At 49.9% G+C, this 20,614-nt stretch overlaps 1 protein-coding gene across 1 annotated transcript in view; it reads left to right on the top strand.

Moving 5' to 3' along the window:
• LOC142478286 (uncharacterized) overlaps window positions 1–7,268 on the top strand; it is a 17,224-nt gene extending 9,956 nt beyond the window's left edge. The window contains exon 5 of the mRNA XM_075582436.1: window positions 7,098–7,268. Within this exon, the coding sequence (XP_075438551.1) occupies window positions 7,098–7,268 (171 nt within the window). The remainder of the gene's footprint in view (window positions 1–7,097) is intronic.
• Window positions 7,269–20,614: the final 13,346 nt, after the last annotated feature.

Genomic DNA, 20,614 nt, shown 5'->3' with positions numbered 1-20,614 from the left:
AAAAATGGCGAATTTCGAAATAGCGCTGCTCTCTGCATAGGCCCCATAGTTTGTAAATATATTTATTGATATTCTGCCATATCTTATTTGGAAGAATGTGGGTGTAATATATGGAGGAGTTACATTTGTATGGGGTGTTTTTGTATGTTTAATGTCTGCATATTTGGCAATTTTATACAACTGAAATATTTTAATAAAAGTGGAGGGAAAAAAGATCTTCAAAATCTCTGCCGAGTCCGAGTGCCATCAATCTCAGTGCAAAGATCTATGTGAAATGGTCGACACCTAGACTAACATTTGAGGCAGGAAAAATGGGGAATACAGGTGATGTGAAGCTAATGGCATACCTCAGTAGAGTTTAACATGAGGGGCACGAGTGTTATGATTCATCAATATATTCAGTAGTAACTCTTAATTTCAAGAAAATTCTTGATTCAGAGTAGACAAGTTTTGAGTAATTTTGGAATCTGCAGCTTGGGGTCTTCAAGCGTAATCCTGTGCAGATTGTTTGGGGTTTGTATCAAAGGCACCTATTCATGAAACTGCGATTGTGCCAATCGGGCTACTATCACATGGAAACTCCCATTGATGTAAATGCTGATGAATAACCCCCAAAGACTCCCGATTGCCAAACTGGTGTAAACAAATAGCAATGCTTTATTTACATGGAGTCTGCATTAAATAAGTATATTTTTTTAGTTATGTCTCAGTTTAGATGCCAAGAAACAAAAATGTCCCAGAAAACTATTTATAAACTCCAACAAATGTGCAGAATGAATTGTTCTTATTAATGTCTATAAAATATCGCAGCGCTGTCGTTGTTTGTTTTGTGCTGGGGTTTGTTTTTGCTTTTTTTTAAATAGGAAACAAATCCTTATTGAATTTTAGAAGTTGTATGTTTTCATCTTTTTATTTGTTTTTATACATTTCCAAGACAACAAACATTAACATTTGGGTGGAGTTCTACAGAACCAATATGACAATTGGAAACGCATTGAGTAGGTGCGTGGGGCACGCTCATCTAATGACAGGAGCGCAGAGGTAGGTCTATGCCTCATTTATTCACATCAGCTCAATGGTCGTGCACATGGAAAATTGAGCCTGTTTTCTGTTAGCGGCCAATTGAGCGTTGGATTAGTGTCTGTTCTTAATTTAAGACCCCTTCTTAAGGATGTGTCTATAGGGATGTGCAGATGCCACCTGTCCATGCTGACTATTAGTAAGAATAGACCAAGCCGTGGGAGAAGAAGGGAAAGAATTTATAGAGCTACGATAATATATTTGGCATGCCTGGTGATGAGACTCCTAGTGGTACCACCTAATGCCTCATTATAATGGACATTTTGGAGCTTATTCAGGCCAATCATATTGGAACATCTATCCCTCCAATAACCAAACTGCAGACACCCGGACTTCCTTCTATTGGGCTCAGATGTTTAAAAAACAGAAAGTGAATCCCTGCGCTCCTCCCATTGGGATAGCAATAAATGGGGAAATAAATATACATAGTGCAAACTAAATCTGTAAGACAAAGGAGACTTTTAGTTACATCCTTTGATCAAATAATGTCAAGCCTGCTAACCAACGTCAAGGTAAGTCTCAATAATAGGTCCCTATGCTAAATGCATACAAATGTTCTGTGAAATATACCCTGAAGGGGTTAATATACTACGCATAAGCTTATTTAACTTAGTGCAGCTAGTATTTTCCCGTTGAAGCTACTTACCTGTAAGCAAGTAGAGTGAAAAGTGAATTTACGGGGACCTTACTGGGAGATTATACACCTTGAAAGAGGAGGGACTGGCCTCCCACAAGCTGCCTAATAAGCAGTTACAGGTGTATTGGCTAAATACATTATTCACACCCTAATAGTGGTGCCCTCTAGGAGCGCGCTGCTAAGGATTTAATTCGGCCCAACAGAAAATGTAAAACAAATGTATATGCACCGCGCTTCCCCGTGTAAGGAGCATGCTGCTTGGCCATACACATGTGAAAAAACAGAAAGTGAATTACACTGAGGTCAGTCCTCCAAAAATCAGGTTTTTATGGTATTTGCTGATGCAATGAAGCACAAACGTTATTCATATGTAAATATTACGCACCAACGTATGATTGACTATTAACATGTTAGAATATGCCTTGCCTCTTACAATATTTTATGACCACCTGTTTGTGCTTCTGTAGCGTGTAACTCTAAATCAGGGTTTTATCTCAGAAATAGAGATGGCGTTGTGCTAACTTCTTTATGCCAACTTTATTTTTGAGATTATCTCTAAACTCTTAAATCTGACCACAAGTGTTACAAATAACAGATATAGTCACATACATACATGGTAAGTACAATAAATAAACCTAGAAAATGTAAATAAACAATAAAAATCAGATTAACATGGGATACAAACACAGTACAAATTTTACCTTCACCATGTACGTTCTGCATCATTCTGGGTGCTGGAAAGAGAGTGTTGAATTAGGTGTCTAAAGGAGGGGTGCGCAAACTTAATAGTCTGCGCCCCCCTGCCTGCGCCTCTCCTACCTTTTGTCCGGTGTCTTCTTATGTCACGACGTCATGTGACGTCGTGTTACGGTGTCATGTGACCCCACTGCATCATTTGTAATGGCGACGCATCGCCAGAAGCCACCTGAGATCAGGTAAGTCAGTTACAGAGGCCTTTTGCCGTCCTCCAGCATTACATTTAAATGCTTTTGGGAAGAGCGCGGGGCCTCTGTAGTGCCACACCCCCCAAAAAATTCTTGCGCCCCCAGGTTATGCACACCTGGTCTAAAGTTTTATTTGGATGGAAGAGTGCAGTACTATACTACAGTAGGGTCATTTTCAGTAAGGAATCACATGGGGAGCACCTACCAGAGGTGGCAGGTTACATGTTAGGGTTCTTTAATAGTAACTTTCAATCCTCCAATTTCATGAATATATTATTATCTTACACACGTAGCACAGAGCTGCTCCTCTAACGCATGTATGTATATAACTCAGCGCTTTACAAAGAAACAAAAAACAGCGCAGGGAATAATAATAATACAATAAGAGCAACACAATCAGATAATAGGAAAGGAAATCTCTGCCTCGGAGAGCTTACAATCTAAGATCAGTGGTGCCCAAACTGGGGGGTGTACCCCCCAGGGAGGGCGGGAGAATTTCTAGGGGGGGCGCGGGGGTTACATAGGCTCCGCGCTCTTCCTCACAGCATTTTAATTAAATGCCGGGGGAGGCGTGAGGCCTCCGTAACTCACTTACCTGCTGCCAGCCGGGTCTTCGGCAACGCGTCGCCATGGCAACGCGCGGCAAATGACGCGATGGGGTGACGTCACATGACCCACGCCGTCATTTGGGAGAGGGGGGCCACGAACGCTGCAGCTCCCAGGAACGGGGCCACAGCTCAAAAAGTTTGCACACCGCTGACCTAAGTGGTATGATGGGAGAGTTCCAGACACGGCAGATGAGGGAATAAGTGCAGTAGATGGCAGTGATTGGCCACACTGGTTGATAGGAGCGACTGTGGTAGGGACTGTGGGACAGTGATCACGAGTACAGGTTATTCAAATGCTTCATTTAAGAAGTGAGTTTTAAGGTTTGTCTTAAAGGTGGGGAGAGGATGCTTGGGGTATACTGAGTGTGAGGGACTTCCAAAGGTAAGGGGCAGTAAGGGGAAAGGGTTAAGACGAGAGAGAGAACAGTAGAGGTGTGACAGGGGGAAAGGAGACAGTTATAGGTAAAGCGCAGGAGATGAGCAAGGGCATAACGAGAAATCAGAGCTGATATGGAGGAAGGAGCAGATGAATGGAGAGCCTTGAAGGGAAGGAGGAGAATTTTGTAGGTGATCTGAAACTTGATGGGAAGCCAGGAGAGGGATTTAAGGAGGAGATGAGCAGAGACTGTTATTCAAGCAGCAGAGTTTTGGATAGATTGTAAAGGAGAAAGTTGTGAAGCCGGGAGGCCTGTTAGCAGCATGTTGCAATAACCCAAACGGGACAGGATAAGGGCATGCACTGGAGTTTTAGCAGTAGATTGACAGAGGAAAGGGCGGATCTTGGCAGTATTAGGGAGAAAGAAATGACAAACTTTAGCCGTAGCCGTGAATGTGAATGGAGATGGAAAGGGAAGAGTCAAACGTTAATCCTAGGCAACGTGTTTTGATGACAGGATAGATGGTAGTATATGACTTCACACATGTAATGTGCCATACCCTCCTTGAATCATCAAGATTACAACTTGAATCTTATGTCCGAGAGAAAAATATGCTGAAAAATATTTTTTCTGCGCCACAGTGGGTTACATCCAAAAATCCAACGTCCCACCCTTTCCCACCTCCATCTGTGTGCTAAAACTAACAAATACTTGGATACATAAATACAACTGTTAGAAAAGTGCAAATGTCCATATTCTCACATAGGAACATATATGGCACTCAATCATGTAACGTTTTCTACCATTCTTAATGCAATTTGCATAATAAAAGCTTGTGACAAGGGTTAGGGAATTAATAACATAGCAGAAAGCCCAATATTGCAATGGTCAGAGAAAAGTTATTATTGTCATGGAACAGGAATACTCCTGTCTGCACTTCTGTTTCACCCCCCCCCCCCCCTTTCCTCGCAGTCCTGCTTGCCAGCTTATTAGTGCCAGCTGTATGTGTTTGGTTCTGCACACAACAAACACAGTGCTTGTGTGATAAATACAGTGCCATTTCCCCTCTCCCAGCAGCTTGCTGTATTAGAGATGCAACATTATTGCTACATGTAGCTCCCCCAGACACTCCTGTGAGTTGCCATAGCAGCCCCAGCCTTTCTCTCAAATGGACTAGTCTGCTTTCTCCCCCTCTGCTCTGCCCACAGATGGTCTGTCCCCAGACTATCTTACTACCCAGCATACATTGCCATTTCCTTTCCACCACACCACTGGACTCGTGAGTACCTTGCTGTAACCCCTGTCATGGTACTGCAAGATTATCTTTTCACGTCCCTTTACTACTAAGCACACACAGAGATATTAGACCTACACCTCTACACAAGAGACTGTTTTTCCCTGCTTTCTCCAAAATAAAGTAAGAAAAGATACAGACCTTGTCATGCTTGGAAAAGAGGGCAGAGTTTACACTATCTGAGCTAAGTCATCACCACGTGACCGTCTGGCTTCCAGAATAGTGAAAAGATATCGTGTGCCTTACAGACACTTACAGGAGCTGCTACTCCAGACTCCATGATAAAATAGGGCAGCCTCTGCTGACAAAGGAAGCACTAAGTAGCTCAAACTGCACACAGCCTGCAGCCTTAACAGACAAGCAGCAGCTTACACTGCACAGCAGCTTTGCAACAAACAGTGCTTCTCACACAAAACCTAACTTCCTTTTCTCTGTCTGAGTTCACCCTCTGCACAGCCACCATCTCACCTACCCCTGCGCAAGTCCCCACGGCCAGCGCCATCAAGGGCCACGCCACCGGACACCCGCCAGGGCACGGGTCAGAGCCACCGGACACCTGTGAGTACAGCTACCCCTACGCTGCACGCTGCAGGACACCGCTCGGCATCATCTGAGACAGACGCCCATCGCTGACAAGGTAAAAGACCGCATGCCACACGCACTGGCAAAAGGCCTACACACACCTACAGCATGGCAGAACTCAGAGCCTCACCAGACATCACGCAGGAAAGCGATCACTCAGACACAGAGAACGCCGCGCAACCGCAACAGGCGCAGGCAGGTGCACGGCCCAAACGGACAGTCACACTGACACAAAAGGCGCTAAATTAGAGTTGTCCTGGAACACTACCACACTTGGGATATGCAATGTCGCCGGCGCTGGCAATTCTGTACAACAGCTCGAGCAGGCAATAACTCAATTAAAGATAGATCACGCACGCTACCAAGGGCTGTCAGAGGCATACAGCACTTACTTGGCCAGGGCTAACACCGGTGAAAGCCTGCAAGAAAGGGACTTACAGCATAACATTGACTTGACACGTGACAGCCGCGTTCGAACCTCTATCACGGAAGCCGAGAGTAAGAGGAAAGACCTTTTGCTGGAAACCGCATCGCAGCGCTCAAGCACATCCAGGCATTCTTCAAGGTCAGCAAGATCAACGCGATCTAACGCGTCCAGCGCTAGCGCAAGCACTACCAAGGCGCGAGCCTCCGCAGAGGCCGCACGTGCCAGGGCCGAATATGGTCAGAGAGAGGCAACCGTGCGGGCAGAAAGAGCGCGCATAGAAGAAGAAGAGCGGAATGCCGCTGCGCGTAGAAAGGCCGAATTGGACGCGGATCTAGAGGCCCTAAATCAAGAGAAGGAAGCCGCCGCCGCCATAGTCCAAGCTGAAGTCCTAGAAGCAGCCACGAGACAGGACGGCGGGGAGCAACCGTACAGACGGATAGCCTCAGAGGATCCAGCCCGACGCACTGAAGACTACGTAAGGAGCCTCTTCAGCATAAACACCAGCGCACCATCTCAACACGGAGGGAGTGACACCACAGACACCGAAGACTTGCTAGGACCACGAGGAGAAGACGCTGCTCCGTCAATGGCACATGCTGCCTGGGATAGCCACAGCCGCAACAGTGATCCACACGCCAGCGCGCACACGGATGCACTACAACGGGCTCACCATCCAGGTACACTCACACGGGAGAACACAGCCCCTAACATTCCCAACGAGAGAAATGTACTTTTTAATGTATTTTACACGTCTAATACGTTTACTTATTAATAAGGAGCCCGGAAATATGTTTCATTTTCACACAGATCAGATTCAGCTGTTCCTCCGGTCTTAACAAAATATTCTCAAAAAAATCATCAAAATATTCAGCATAATTCTCATCAGAAAAAAAATACTATTTGTGTTTAAGTGAAATTAAGTAAACTACAATTCTACAGCCTAAAAAGAAAGGGAGGAACCTCTGTTGGGAGCTTACAGGCTTGTGCAATGCAATCGTAACAAAAATGTGTTGTTGTTTTTTAACCAAGTGTGGGCCCCACCTTTAAAAGAGCATGTTCTTGCAGCCTGAGACATGCTAAGAACATTCCTCTGTGTAAATGGCAGCCATGGACAGCTGTTCTTTTGAGGTGTTAGGTTTCATTCTCAGACAAAAGGCCCTAAAATGATCAAACAGTCCCGAGGCGATGAAGTTCTGAAGGTGCAATCCAAACAGGAATATGATCCACTCGGCATACCGGTCACACCAGCTTTTCTGAAGAAATCCAAGACTTCAGGCTACACTTTGCCCCAACTGAAGAATGTCTGTGTGTCTCACTAAAGAAAAAAAGAAGGTCCCCCCAGGACATTAAAAACGAACAATGAGCCTGTCACAGGTTCCAACTTCAAATAAGGAAGGGCACGGTGAGAAGAAAAACCGTGCAAAGCCCATCCAAGTATTACACATATGATTCATGTCACGCACACTTATCTGTGACACACACATTACAGGGATGCTTCTCTCAACCTCTTGTAAGGGTGAGTCCCCAGTCAGCACTGTAACACGCACGCCCAGCGCGGGGGGGGGGGGGGGCGTGCACAGCGCTGCACCGCAATCTGCGGTCTGAGGAGAGAGCGACCATTTGCGACGGGAGGGGGCGTGGCGGTGGGTTTTCAGGGGTGTGTCCATGACCTCATGCGGCTGGTTCACCAACATTGGCTGAGCCGCCGGCGGGGGTGTGGCCACGCCTCCATCGCAAACTCTGAACTTAAATTTCCCTCCCTAAGAACCTGTCGTGCGCCGCTGGGGAAAGGTGCGCGACAAGGTAGGGACTGGGCCCGGCCTGACTGGGGGGCGGGGCTTGAACGCACAGCGCATGCCAAGGCGTGCGCTGTAGAAGTGACTGGGGCCGCCCCCTTAGGCGGCGGTCCCAGTCAGTACTGTGGCACGCGCGCCCGGTGGGGGGTGCAGCGCGTGCACAGCGCTAACCGCGATCAGCGGTCTTCCAAGGAGAGAGGGAGATTGGAGGCGTAGTGGGGTATTTTCGGGAGTGTGGCCATGACCTCACGCGGCTGGTTCGCCCTCATTGGGTGAACCACCGGCGGGGGCGTGGCCACGCTTCCGCCGCAAGTTTTAAACTCAATATCAGCACGGCTGCACCTTCAGCGGGAAGGTGCGCACTGGGGCCGCCCCCTTACACACTCCCTGTCCATGTCGCATGCACACTCACCTCATGTTACACACTCCCTGTCCATGTCGCATGCACACTCACCTCATGTTACACACTCCCTGTCCATGTCGCATGCACACTCACCTCATGTTACACACTCCCTGTCCATGTCGCATGCACACTCACCTCATGTTACACACTCCCTCCCTGTCCATGTCGCATGCACACTCACCTCATGTTACACACTCCCTTCCTGTCCATGTCGCATGCACACTAACCTCATGTTACACACTCCCTGTCCATGTCGCATGCACACTCACCTCATGTTACACACTCCCTGTCCATGTCGCATGCACACTCACCTCATGTTACACACTCCCTTCCTGTCCATGTCGCATGCACACTCCCCTCATGTCACACACTCCCTGTCCATGTCGCATGCACACTCACCTCATGTTACACACTCCCTGTCCATGTTGCATGCACACTAACCTCATGTTACACACTCCCTGTCCATGTCGCATGCACACTCACCTCATGTTACACACTCCCTGTCCATGTCGCATGCACACTCACCTCATGTTACACAGTCCCTGTCCATGTCGCATGCACACTAACCTCATGTTACACACTCCCTGTCCATGTCGCATGCACACTCACCTCATGTTACACACTCCCTGTCCATGTTGCATGCACACTAACCTCATGTTACACACTCCCTGTCCATGTCGCATGCACACTAACCTCATGTTACACACTCCCTGTCCATGTCGCATGCACACTCACCTCATGTTACACACTCCCTGTCCATGTCGCATGCACACTCACCTCATGTTACACACTCCCTTCCTGTCCATGTCGCATGCACACTCCCCTCATGTCACACACTCCCTGTCCATGTCGCATGCACACTCACCTCATGTTACACACTCCCTGTCCATGTTGCATGCACACTAACCTCATGTTACACACTCCCTGTCCATGTCGCATGCACACTCACCTCATGTTACACACTCCCTTTCCATGTCGCATGCACACTCACCTCATGTTACACAGTCCCTGTCCATGTCGCATGCACACTCACCTCATGTCACACACTCCCTGTCCATGTCGCATGCACACTCACCTCATGTTACACACTCCCTGTCCATGTCGCATGCACACTCACCTCATGTTACACACTCCCTCCCTGTCCATGTCGCATGCACACTCACCTCATGTTACACACTCCCTTCCTGTCCATGTCGCATGCACACTAACCTCATGTTACACACTCCCTGTCCATGTCGCATGCACACTCACCTCATGTTACACACTCCCTGTCCATGTCGCATGCACACTCACCTCATGTTACACACTCCCTTCCTGTCCATGTCGCATGCACACTCATCTCATGTTACACACTCCCTGTCCATGTTGCATGCACACTAACCTCATGTTACACACTCCCTGTCCATGTCGCATGCACACTCACCTCATGTTACACACTCCCTGTCCATGTCGCATGCACACTCACCTCATGTTACACACTCCCTGTCGATGTCGCACGCACACTCACCTCATGTTACACACTCCCTGTCCATGTCGCATGCACACTCACCTCATGTTACACACTCCCTGTCCATGTCGCACGCACACTCACTCACCTCATGTTACACACTCCCTGTCCATGTCGCATGCACACTCACCTCATGTTACACACTCTCTGTCCATGTCGCATGCACACTCACCTCATGTTACACGCTCCCTGTCCATGTCGCATGCACACTCACCCATGTTACACACTCCCTGTCCATGTCACATGCACACTCACCTCATGTTACACACTCCCTGTCCATGTCGCATGCACACTCACCTCATGTTACACACTCCCTCCCTGTCCATGTCGCATGCACACTCACCTCATGTTACACACTCCCTTCCTGTCCATGTCGCATGCACACTCACCTCATGTCACACACTCCCTGTCCATGTCGCATGCACACTCACCTCATGTCACACACTCCCTGTCCATGTCGCATGCACACTCACCTCATGTTACACACTCCCTCCCTGTCCATGTCGCATGCACACTCACCTCATGTTACACACTCCCTTCCTGTCCATGTCGCATGCACACTCACCTCATGTTACACACTCCCTGTCCATGTCGCATGCACACTCACCTCATGTTACACACTCCCTGTCCATGTCGCACGCACACTCACCTCATGTTACACACTCCCTGTCCATGTCGCATGCACACTCACCTCATGTTACACACTCCCTGTCCATGTCGCACGCACACTCACCTCATGTTACACACTCCCTGTCCATGTTGCATGCACACTCACCTCATGTTACACGCTCTCTGTCCATGTCGCATGCACACTCACCTCATGTTACACGCTCCCTGTCCATGTCGCATGCACATTCACCTCATGTTACACACTCCCTGTCCATGTCGCATGCACACTCACCTCATGTTACACACTCCCTGTCCATGTCGCATGCACACTCACCTCATGTTACACAGTCCCTGTCCATGTCGCATGCACACTCACCTCATGTTACACACTCCATTCCATGTCGCATGCACACCCACCTCATGTTACACACTCCCTGTCCATGTCGCATGCACACTCACCTCATGTTACACACTCACTGTCCATGACGCATGCACACTCACCTCATGTTACACACTCCCTGTCCATGTCGCATGCACACTCACCTCATGTTACACACTCACTGTCCATGTCGCATGCACACCCACCTCATGTTACACACTCCCTGTCCATGTCGCATGCACACTCACCTCATGTCACACACTCCCTGTCCATGTCGCATGCACACTCACCTCATGTCACACACTCCCTGTCCATGTTGCATGCACACTCACCTCATGTTACACACTCCCTGTCCATGTCGCATGCACACTCACCTCATGTTACACACTCCCTGTCCATGTCGCATGCACACCTACCTCATGTTACACACTCCCTGTCCATGTCGCATGCACACTCACCTCATGTCACACACTCCCTGTCCATGTCGCATGCACACCCACCTCATGTTACACACTCCCTGTCCATGTCGCATGCACACCCATCTCATGTTACACACTCCCTGTCCATGTCGCATGCACACTCACCTCATGTTACACACTCCCTGTCCATGTCGCATGCACACCCACCTCATGTTACACACTCCCTGTCCATGTCGCATGCACACCCATCTCATGTTACACACTCCCTGTCCATGTCGCATGCACACCCACCTCATGTCACACACTCCCTGTCCATGTCGCATGCACACCCATCTCATGTTACACACTCCCTGTCCATGTCGCATGCACACCCATCTCATGTTACACACTCCCTGTCCATGTCGTATGCACACTCACCTCATGTTACACACTCCCTGTCCATGTCGCATGCACACCCACCTCATGTTACACACTCCCTGTCCATGTCGCATGCACACCCATCTCATGTTACACACTCCCTGTCCATGTCGCATGCACACTCACCTCATGTTACACACTCACTGTCCATGTCGCATGCACACCCACCTCATGTCACACACTCCCTGTCCATGTCGCATGCACACTCACCTCATGTCACACACTCCCTGTCCATGTCGCATGCACACTCACCTCATGTTACACGCTATCTGTCCATGTCGCATGCACACTCACCTCATGTTACACACTCCCTGTCCATGTCGCATGCACTCACCTCATGTTACACACTCCCTGTCCATGTCGCATGCACACCCACCTCATGTTACACACTCCCTGTCCATGTCGCATGCACACCCATCTCATGTTACACACTCCCTGTCCATGTCGCATGCACACTCACCTCATGTTACACACTCACAGTCCATGTCGCATGCACACCCACCTCATGTCACACACTCCCTGTCCATGTCGCATGCACACTCACCTCATGTTACACGCTATCTGTCCATGTCGCATGCACACTCACCTCATGTTACACACTCCCTGTCCATGTCGCATGCACATTCACCTCATGTTACACACTCCCTGTCCATGTCGCATGCACACTCACCTCATGTTACACACTCCCTGTCCATGTCGCATGCACACTCACCTCATGTTACACACTCACTGTCCATGTCGCATGCACACTCACCTCATGTTACACACTCCCTGTCCATGTCGCATGCACACTCACCTCATGTTACACACTCACTGTCCATGTCGCATGCACACCCACCTCATGTTACACACTCCCTGTCCATGTCGCATGCACACTCACCTCATGTCACACACTCCCTGTCCATGTCGCATGCACACTCACCTCATGTCACACACTCCCTGTCCATGTTGCATGCACACTCACCTCATGTTACACACTCCCTGTCCATGTCGCATGCACACTCACCTCATGTTACACACTCCCTGTCCATGTCGCATGCACACCTACCTCATGTTACACACTCCCTGTCCATGTCGCATGCACACTCACCTCATGTCACACACTCCCTGTCCATGTCGCATGCACACCAACCTCATGTTACACACTCCCTGTCCATGTCGCATGCACACCCATCTCATGTTACACACTCCCTGTCCATGTCGCATGCACACCTACCTCATGTTACACACTCCCTGTCCATGTCGCATGCACACTCACCTCATGTCACACACTCCCTGTCCATGTCGCATGCACACTCACCTCATGTTACACACTCCCTGTCCATGTCGCATGCACACCTACCTCATGTTACACACTCCCTGTCCATGATGCATGCACTCACCTCATGTTACACACTCCCTGTCCATGTCGCATGCACTCACCTCATGTTACACACTCCCTGTCCATGTCGCATGCAAACTCACCTCATGTTACACACTCCCTGTCCATGTCGCATGCACACCCATCTCATGTTACACACTCCCTGTCCATGTCGCATGCACACCCATCTCATGTTACACACTCCTTGTCCATGTCGCATGCACACCCATCTCATGTTACACACTCCCTGTCCATGTCGCATGCACACTCACCTCATGTCACACACTCCCTGTCCATGTCGCATGCACTCACCTCATGTTACACACTCCCTGTCCATGTCGCATGCACACTCACCTCATGTTACACACTCCCTGTCCATGTCGCATGCACACTCACCTCATGTTACACACTCACTGTCCATGTCGCATGCACACCCACCTCATGTCACACACTCCCTGTCCATGTCGCATGCACACTCACCTCATGTCACACACTCCCTCCCTGTCCATGTCACATGCACACTCACCTCATGTTACACACTCCCTGTCCATGTCGCATGCACACTCACCTCATGTTACACACTCTCTGTCCATGTCGCACGCACACTCACCTCATGTTACACACTCCCTGTCCATGTCGCACGCACACTCACCTCATGTTACACACTCCCTGTCCATGTTGCACGCACACTCACCTCATGTTACACACTCCCTGTCCATGTCGCATGCACACTCCCCTCATTTTACACACTCTGTCCATGTCGCATGCACACTCACCTCATGTTACACACTCCCTGTCCATGTCGCATGCATACTCACCTCATGTTACACACTCCCTGTCCATGTCGCATGCACACTCACCTCATGTTACACACTCCCTGTCCATGTCGCATGCACACTCACCTCATGTTACACACTCCCTGTCCATGTCGCATGCAAACTCACCTCATGTTACACACTCCCTGTCCATGTCGCATGCACACTCACCTCATGTTACACACTCTCTGTCCATGTCGCATGCACACTCACTTCATGTTACACACTCCCTGTCCATGTCGCATGCACACTCACCTCATGTTACACACTCACTGTCCATGTCGCATGCACACCCACCTCATGTCACACACTCCCTGTCCATGTCGCATGCACACTTACCTCATGTCACACACTCCCTGTCCATTTTGCATGCACACTCACCTCATGTTACACACTCCCTCCCTGTCCATGTTGCATGCACACTCACCTCATGTTACACACTCCCTGTCCATGTCGCATGCACGCTCACCTCATGTTACACACTCCCTGTCCATGTCGCATGCACACTCCCCTCATGTTACACACTCTGTCCATGTCGCATGCACACTCACCTCATGTTACACACTCACTGTCCATGTTGCATGCACACCCACCTCATGTCACACTCTCCCTGTCCATGTCGCATGCACACTTACCTCATGTCACACACTCCCTGTCCATTTTGCATGCACACTCACCTCATGTTACACACTCCCTGTCCATGTCGCATGCACACCCATCTCATGTTACACACTCCCTGTCCATGTCGCATGCACACCCATCTCATGTTACACACTCCCTGTCCATGTCGCATGCACACCCATCTCATGTTACACACTCCCTGTCCATGTCGCATGCACACCCACCTCATGTTACACACTCCCTGTCCATGTCGCATGCACACCCATCTCATGTTACACACTCCCTGTCCATGTCGCATGCACACCCACCTCATGTCACACACTCCCTGTCCATGTCGCATGCACTCACCTCATGTTACACACTCCCTGTCCATGTCGCATGCACACCCATCTCATGTTACACACTCCCTGTCCATGTCGCATGCACTCACCTCATGTTACACACTCCCTGTCCATGTCGCATGCACACCCATCTCATGTTACACACTCCCTGTCCATGTCGCATGCACACTCACCTCATGTTACACACTCCCTGTCCATGTCGCATGCACACTCACCTCATGTTACACACTCACTGTCCATGTCGCATGCACACCCACCTCATGTCACACACTCCCTGTCCATGTCGCATGCACACTCACCTCATGTTACACACTCTCTGTCCATGTCGCACGCACACTCACCTCATGTTACACAATCCCTGTCCATGTCGCACGCACACTCACCTCATGTTACACACTCCCTGTCCATGTCGCACGCACACTCACCTCATGTTACACACTCCCTGTCCATGTCGCATGCACACTCACCTCATGTTACACACTCCCTGTCCATGTCGCATGCATACTCACCTCATGTTACACACTCCCTGTCCATGTCGCATGCACACTCACCTCATGTTACACACTCCCTGTCCATGTCGCATGCACACTCACCTCATGTTACACACTCCCTGTCCATGTCGCATGCAAACTCACCTCATGTTACACACTCCCTGTCCATGTCGCATGCACACTCCCCTCATGTTACACACTCTGTCCATGTCGCATGCACACTCACCTCATGTTACACACTCTCTGTCCATGTCGCATGCACACTCACCTCATGTTACACACTCCCTGTCCATGTCGCATGCACACTCACCTCATGTTACACACTCCCTGTCCATGTCGCATGCACACTCACCTCATGTTACACACTCACTGTCCATGTCGCATGCACACCCACCTCATGTCACACACTCCCTGTCCATGTCGCATGCACACTTACCTCATGTCACACAGTCCCTGTCCATTTTGCATGCACACTCACCTCATGTTACACACTCCCTCCCTGTCCATGTCGCATGCACACTCACCTCATGTTACACACTCCCTGTCCATGTCGCATGCACGCTCACCTCATGTTACACACTCCCTGTCCATGTCGCATGCACACTCCCCTCATGTTACACACTCTGTCCATGTCGCATGCACACTCACCTCATGTTACACACTCACTGTCCATGTTGCATGCACACCCACCTCATGTCACACACTCCCTGTCCATGTCGCATGCACACTTACATCATGTCACACACTCCCTGTCCATTTTGCATGCACACTCACCTCATGTCACACACTCCCTGTCCATGTTCATGCACACTCACCTCATGTTACACACTCCCTGTCCATGTCGCATGCACACCTACCTCATGTTACAAACTCCCTGTCCATGTCGCATGCACACCCACCTCATGTTACACACTCCCTGTCCATGTCGCATGCACACTCACCTCATGTTACACACTCCCTGTCCATGTCGCATGCACACTCACCTCATGTTACACAGTCCCTGTCCACGTCGCATGCACAGTCACCTCATGTTACACACTCCCTGTCATGTCGCATGCACACTCACCTCATGTTACACACTCCCTGTCCATGTCGCATGCACACTCACCTCATGTTACACACTCCCTCCCTGTCCATGTCGCATGCACACTCACCTCATGTTACACACTCCCTGTCCATGTCGCATGCACACTCACCTCATGTTACACACTCCCTGTCCATGTCGCCTGCACACTCCCCTCATGTTACACACTCTGTCCATGTCGCATGCACACTCACCTCATGTTACACACTCCCTGTCCATGTCGCATGCACACTCACCTCATGTTACACACTCCCTGTCCATGTCGCATGCACACTCACCTCATGTTACACACTCCCTGTCCATGTCGCATGTACACTCACCTCATGTTACACACTCGCTGTCCATGTCGCATGCACACCTACCTCATGTTACACACTCCCTGTCCATGTCGCATGCACACCTACCTCATGTCACACACTCACTGTCAATGTCGCATGCACACTAACCTCATGTCACACACTCCCTGTCCATGTTGCATGCACACTCACCTCATGTTACACACTGCCTGTCCATGTTGCATGCACACTCACCTCATGTTACACACTCACTGTCCATGTTGCATGCACACTCACCTCATGTTACACACTCACTGTCCATGTCGCATGCACACCCACCTCATGTTACACACTCACTGTCCATGTCGCATGCACACCCACCTCATGTTACACACTCCCTGTCCATGTCGCATGCACTCACCTCATGTCACACACTCCCTGTCCATGTCGCATGCACACCCACCTCATGTCACACACTCGCTGTCCATGTCGCATGCACACCTACCTCATGTTACACACTCCCTGTCCATGTCGCATGCACACCTACCTCATGTCACACACTCACTGTCAATGTCGCATGCACACTCACCTCATGTCACACACTCCCTGTCCATGTTGCATGCACACTCACCTCATGTTACACACTCCCTGTCCATGTCGCATGCACACCCACCTCATGTTAAACACTCCCTGTCCATGTCGCATGCACACTCACCTCATGTTACACACTCACTGTCCATGTCGCATGCACACCCACCTCATGTTACACACTCACTGTCCATGTCGCATGCACACCCACCTCATGTTACACACTCCCTGTCCATGTCGCATGCACTCACCTCATGTCACACACTCCCTGTCCATGTCGCATGCACACCCACCTCATGTCACACACTCCCTGTCCATGTCGCATGCACTCACCTCATGTTACACACTCCCTGTCCATGTCGCATGCACACCCACCTCATGTCACACACTCCCTGTCCATGTCGCATGCACACCCACCTCATGTCACACACTCCCTGTCCATGTTGCATGCACACTCACCTCATGTTACACACTCCCTGTCCATGTCGCATGCACACTCACCTCATGTCACACACTCCCTGTCCATGTTGCATGCACACTCACCTCATGTTACACACTCCCTGTCCATGTCGCATGCACACTCACCTCATGTTACACACTCACTGTCCATGTCGCATGCACACCCACCTCATGTTACACACTCCCTGTCCATGTCGCATGCACACCCACCTCATGTTAAACACTCCCTGTCCATGTCGCATGCACTCACCTCATGTTACACACTCCCTGTCCATGTCGCATGCACACCCACCTCATGTCACACACTCCCTGTCCATGTTGCATGCACACTCACCTCATGTCACACACTCCCTGTCCATGTCGCATGCAAACTCACCACATCTTACACACTCCCAGACCATGTCGCATGCACTCAACTCATGTTGCACACTCCCTGTCCATGTTGCATGCACTCACCTCATGTCACACACTCCCTGTCCATGTTGTATGCACACTCACCTCATGTCACACATTCCCTGCCCATGTCGCATGCACACTCACCTCATGTCACACACTCCCTATACATGTCGCATGCACACTCACCTCATGTCACACACTCCCTGCACATGTCGCATGCACACTCACCTCATGTCACACACTCCCTGTCCATGTCGCATGCACACTCACCTCATGTTACACACTCACTGTCCATGTCGCATGCACACTCACCTCATGTTACACACTCCCTGTCCATGTCGCATGCACACTCACCTCATGTTACACACTCCCTGTCCATGTCGCATGCACACTCCCTTCATGTTACACACTCCCTGTCCATGTCGCATGCACACTCACGTCATGTTACACACTCCCTCCCTGTCCATGTCGCATGCACACTCACCTCATGTTACACACTCCCTGGATTTACTTTTTCTGTGATAACGAACAGGCCAATGAACCTGGTGCCAGTTTTGCGGTGGGTACCTTCAGATGGATATTCTTAGTACAAAGTCATACTTTTTGGCCTGGATTATAAGTAGGAGCATCGCGACAATGCAGATCTGCCTGCTTCTTGTGTATGGATACTGCAGTTTTGAGGTTCTCCTGAATCCTTTCCCAGGACTCCTGAAGTTGCTGAACCCTGATCTCACCTGCCGGTACCCCAGATCTGGGGCCTGTAGTAGTGAGAGCTGAGGGATGGAATCCGTAGTTGATGAAGAAAGGTAATTCCTGTGTTGACTCGTTTCGTAGGTTGTTGTGGGAGAACTCAGCCCACGGCAGGAGGTCTGTCCAATTGTCCTGGGTGTCAGAGACAAAGCATCAAATGAACTGCTCGAGGGATTGGTTGGTTCGTTCGGTCTGGCCATTTGTCTGAGGATGGTAGCCGGTAGAGAAGTGGAGGGAAATGCCTAGTTGTTGGCAAAAAGCCCGCCAGAATTTGGAAATGAATTGGGAGGCACGATCTGACACAATGACTCTCGGTGTTCCATGCAGGTGAAAAATTTCTTTGATGAAGACTTCAGATAGCTTGAGAGCATTAGGTAGACCTTTAAGCGGAATGAAATGAGCTTGTTTTGAGAAGCGGGCGACCACCACCAAGATGTTATTCTTCCCTTTGGACACTGATAACTCCACAAGGAAGTCCATGGAGAGATGAGTCCATTGCGATCCGGGATTTGAAGCAACCCTGATGGTCTGCTATGAGCTTAATTTGGGCACAAGTAGCACATGCGGTGACAAAGTCCTTTAAGTCCAACAGTGCATGGAACTTGGTGATCCTGTAACCCTCCACCTACTGGGTCCCCTGCAAAGCCATGTGGGCGCCATAATCCACATAGGATTCCCGAGGGTACTTCTCCCCAGTCCGGAACTTGCCCGGTATGCTTCTGGGGTGAGGGCATACTGTGTGAGCAGCATACTTTTAACATGACCGTAGTCATCGGCATCCACGCGTGGAATACCCTGCACAGTCCGCTTGGCTTTACCAGATAACAGTGGACGCAGTCTCAGCACCATGTCCCACCATGGGACCCTGTACCGGAGACCCTGCGTTTAAAAGTTATTGAGAAAGGCATCTATCTCATCCATGCCATTCACGAACTTGCTGAAGCTGTGATGGTCCACCCGGGGAATGTCCTGTTCCCCGTTGACAAGGTGCGAGTGTGGGGCTTTTCCGTGCACTGCGGCCAGCATCTGTATATGCTCCACTGCTGTAGTCATTTCTCCCCATGCGGCCAGGAGAGCTGTGAGCCTAGGGGCAGTAAGTCCGGCAGCCGCAGCAACTACCTCCTCTGCACCCAATTGCACCAAGCCACCAATATTCAGGTGGTCACCCTCTCCCTCCCCATGTCCTTGCAGCTCCTGAGCAGGATTAACCTCCTGCACTCCGGGCTGATTGGTGTCCACTGCAACTGCCGCTAAGGGGCCATGCCCCTCCATTGGAGCCAGCCTAACTTCATGATTTTCCAAGTCCTCCTCCAGCTGCACCTCTGACCGACTGTCTGTCGGTAGTCCATAGCCTGCACACCGCTCCACGATCCCACTCGGTCCCAGGATCAGAACCGTCTTGATCGTTGACTCATGGTGTGATGCTAGCACTGGTATATGGCAAAGGGAAAGGTGAACTTATCTCGTGCTCTTGTGAAGTGTGTGTAAGTTACCACTTGTCTGGGGAGCTCGCAATCTACGAGTTTCCCCCACTATGTTATAGAATCCCACATGAGACTATATCATAGGCTCAATCAGTGTCCCACCGCTGCCACCAGTAAATAAGCTTATTACGGGAGACCAAGACTTGTACACACATTAATACCGAGATTCTAGACTGAGCACGACAAGGCAGGCAAAATAAATTGTAATTTATTTATTTTCAGAAAAACACACAAATCTTGCACAATTACACTTAATAAAACACTTACTGGGTACAGGGAATGAAATCAAATGTCCTTGGAATGAAACAAAGTCTCTGGGCACCCCTGCACGCATGCAAGTGGGTGCGTAAATTGATCCGTGTAACAGTTCCTGGCTAGGGGCGCAAGTTGCCACCCCTATATCTCCGCCAAAAGGAAAACGTTTGTTCAGTCCTTACAGGGTTCGTTTGGGAACCCTTCGCTCTAACGAAT

This window comes from Ascaphus truei, unplaced genomic scaffold (genome assembly GCF_040206685.1).
Source record: "Ascaphus truei isolate aAscTru1 unplaced genomic scaffold, aAscTru1.hap1 HAP1_SCAFFOLD_236, whole genome shotgun sequence".
Taxonomy (NCBI): domain Eukaryota; kingdom Metazoa; phylum Chordata; class Amphibia; order Anura; family Ascaphidae; genus Ascaphus; species Ascaphus truei.
Note: the sequence above shows the minus strand (reverse complement) of the source record. Positions and strands in the feature narration are given on the sequence as shown.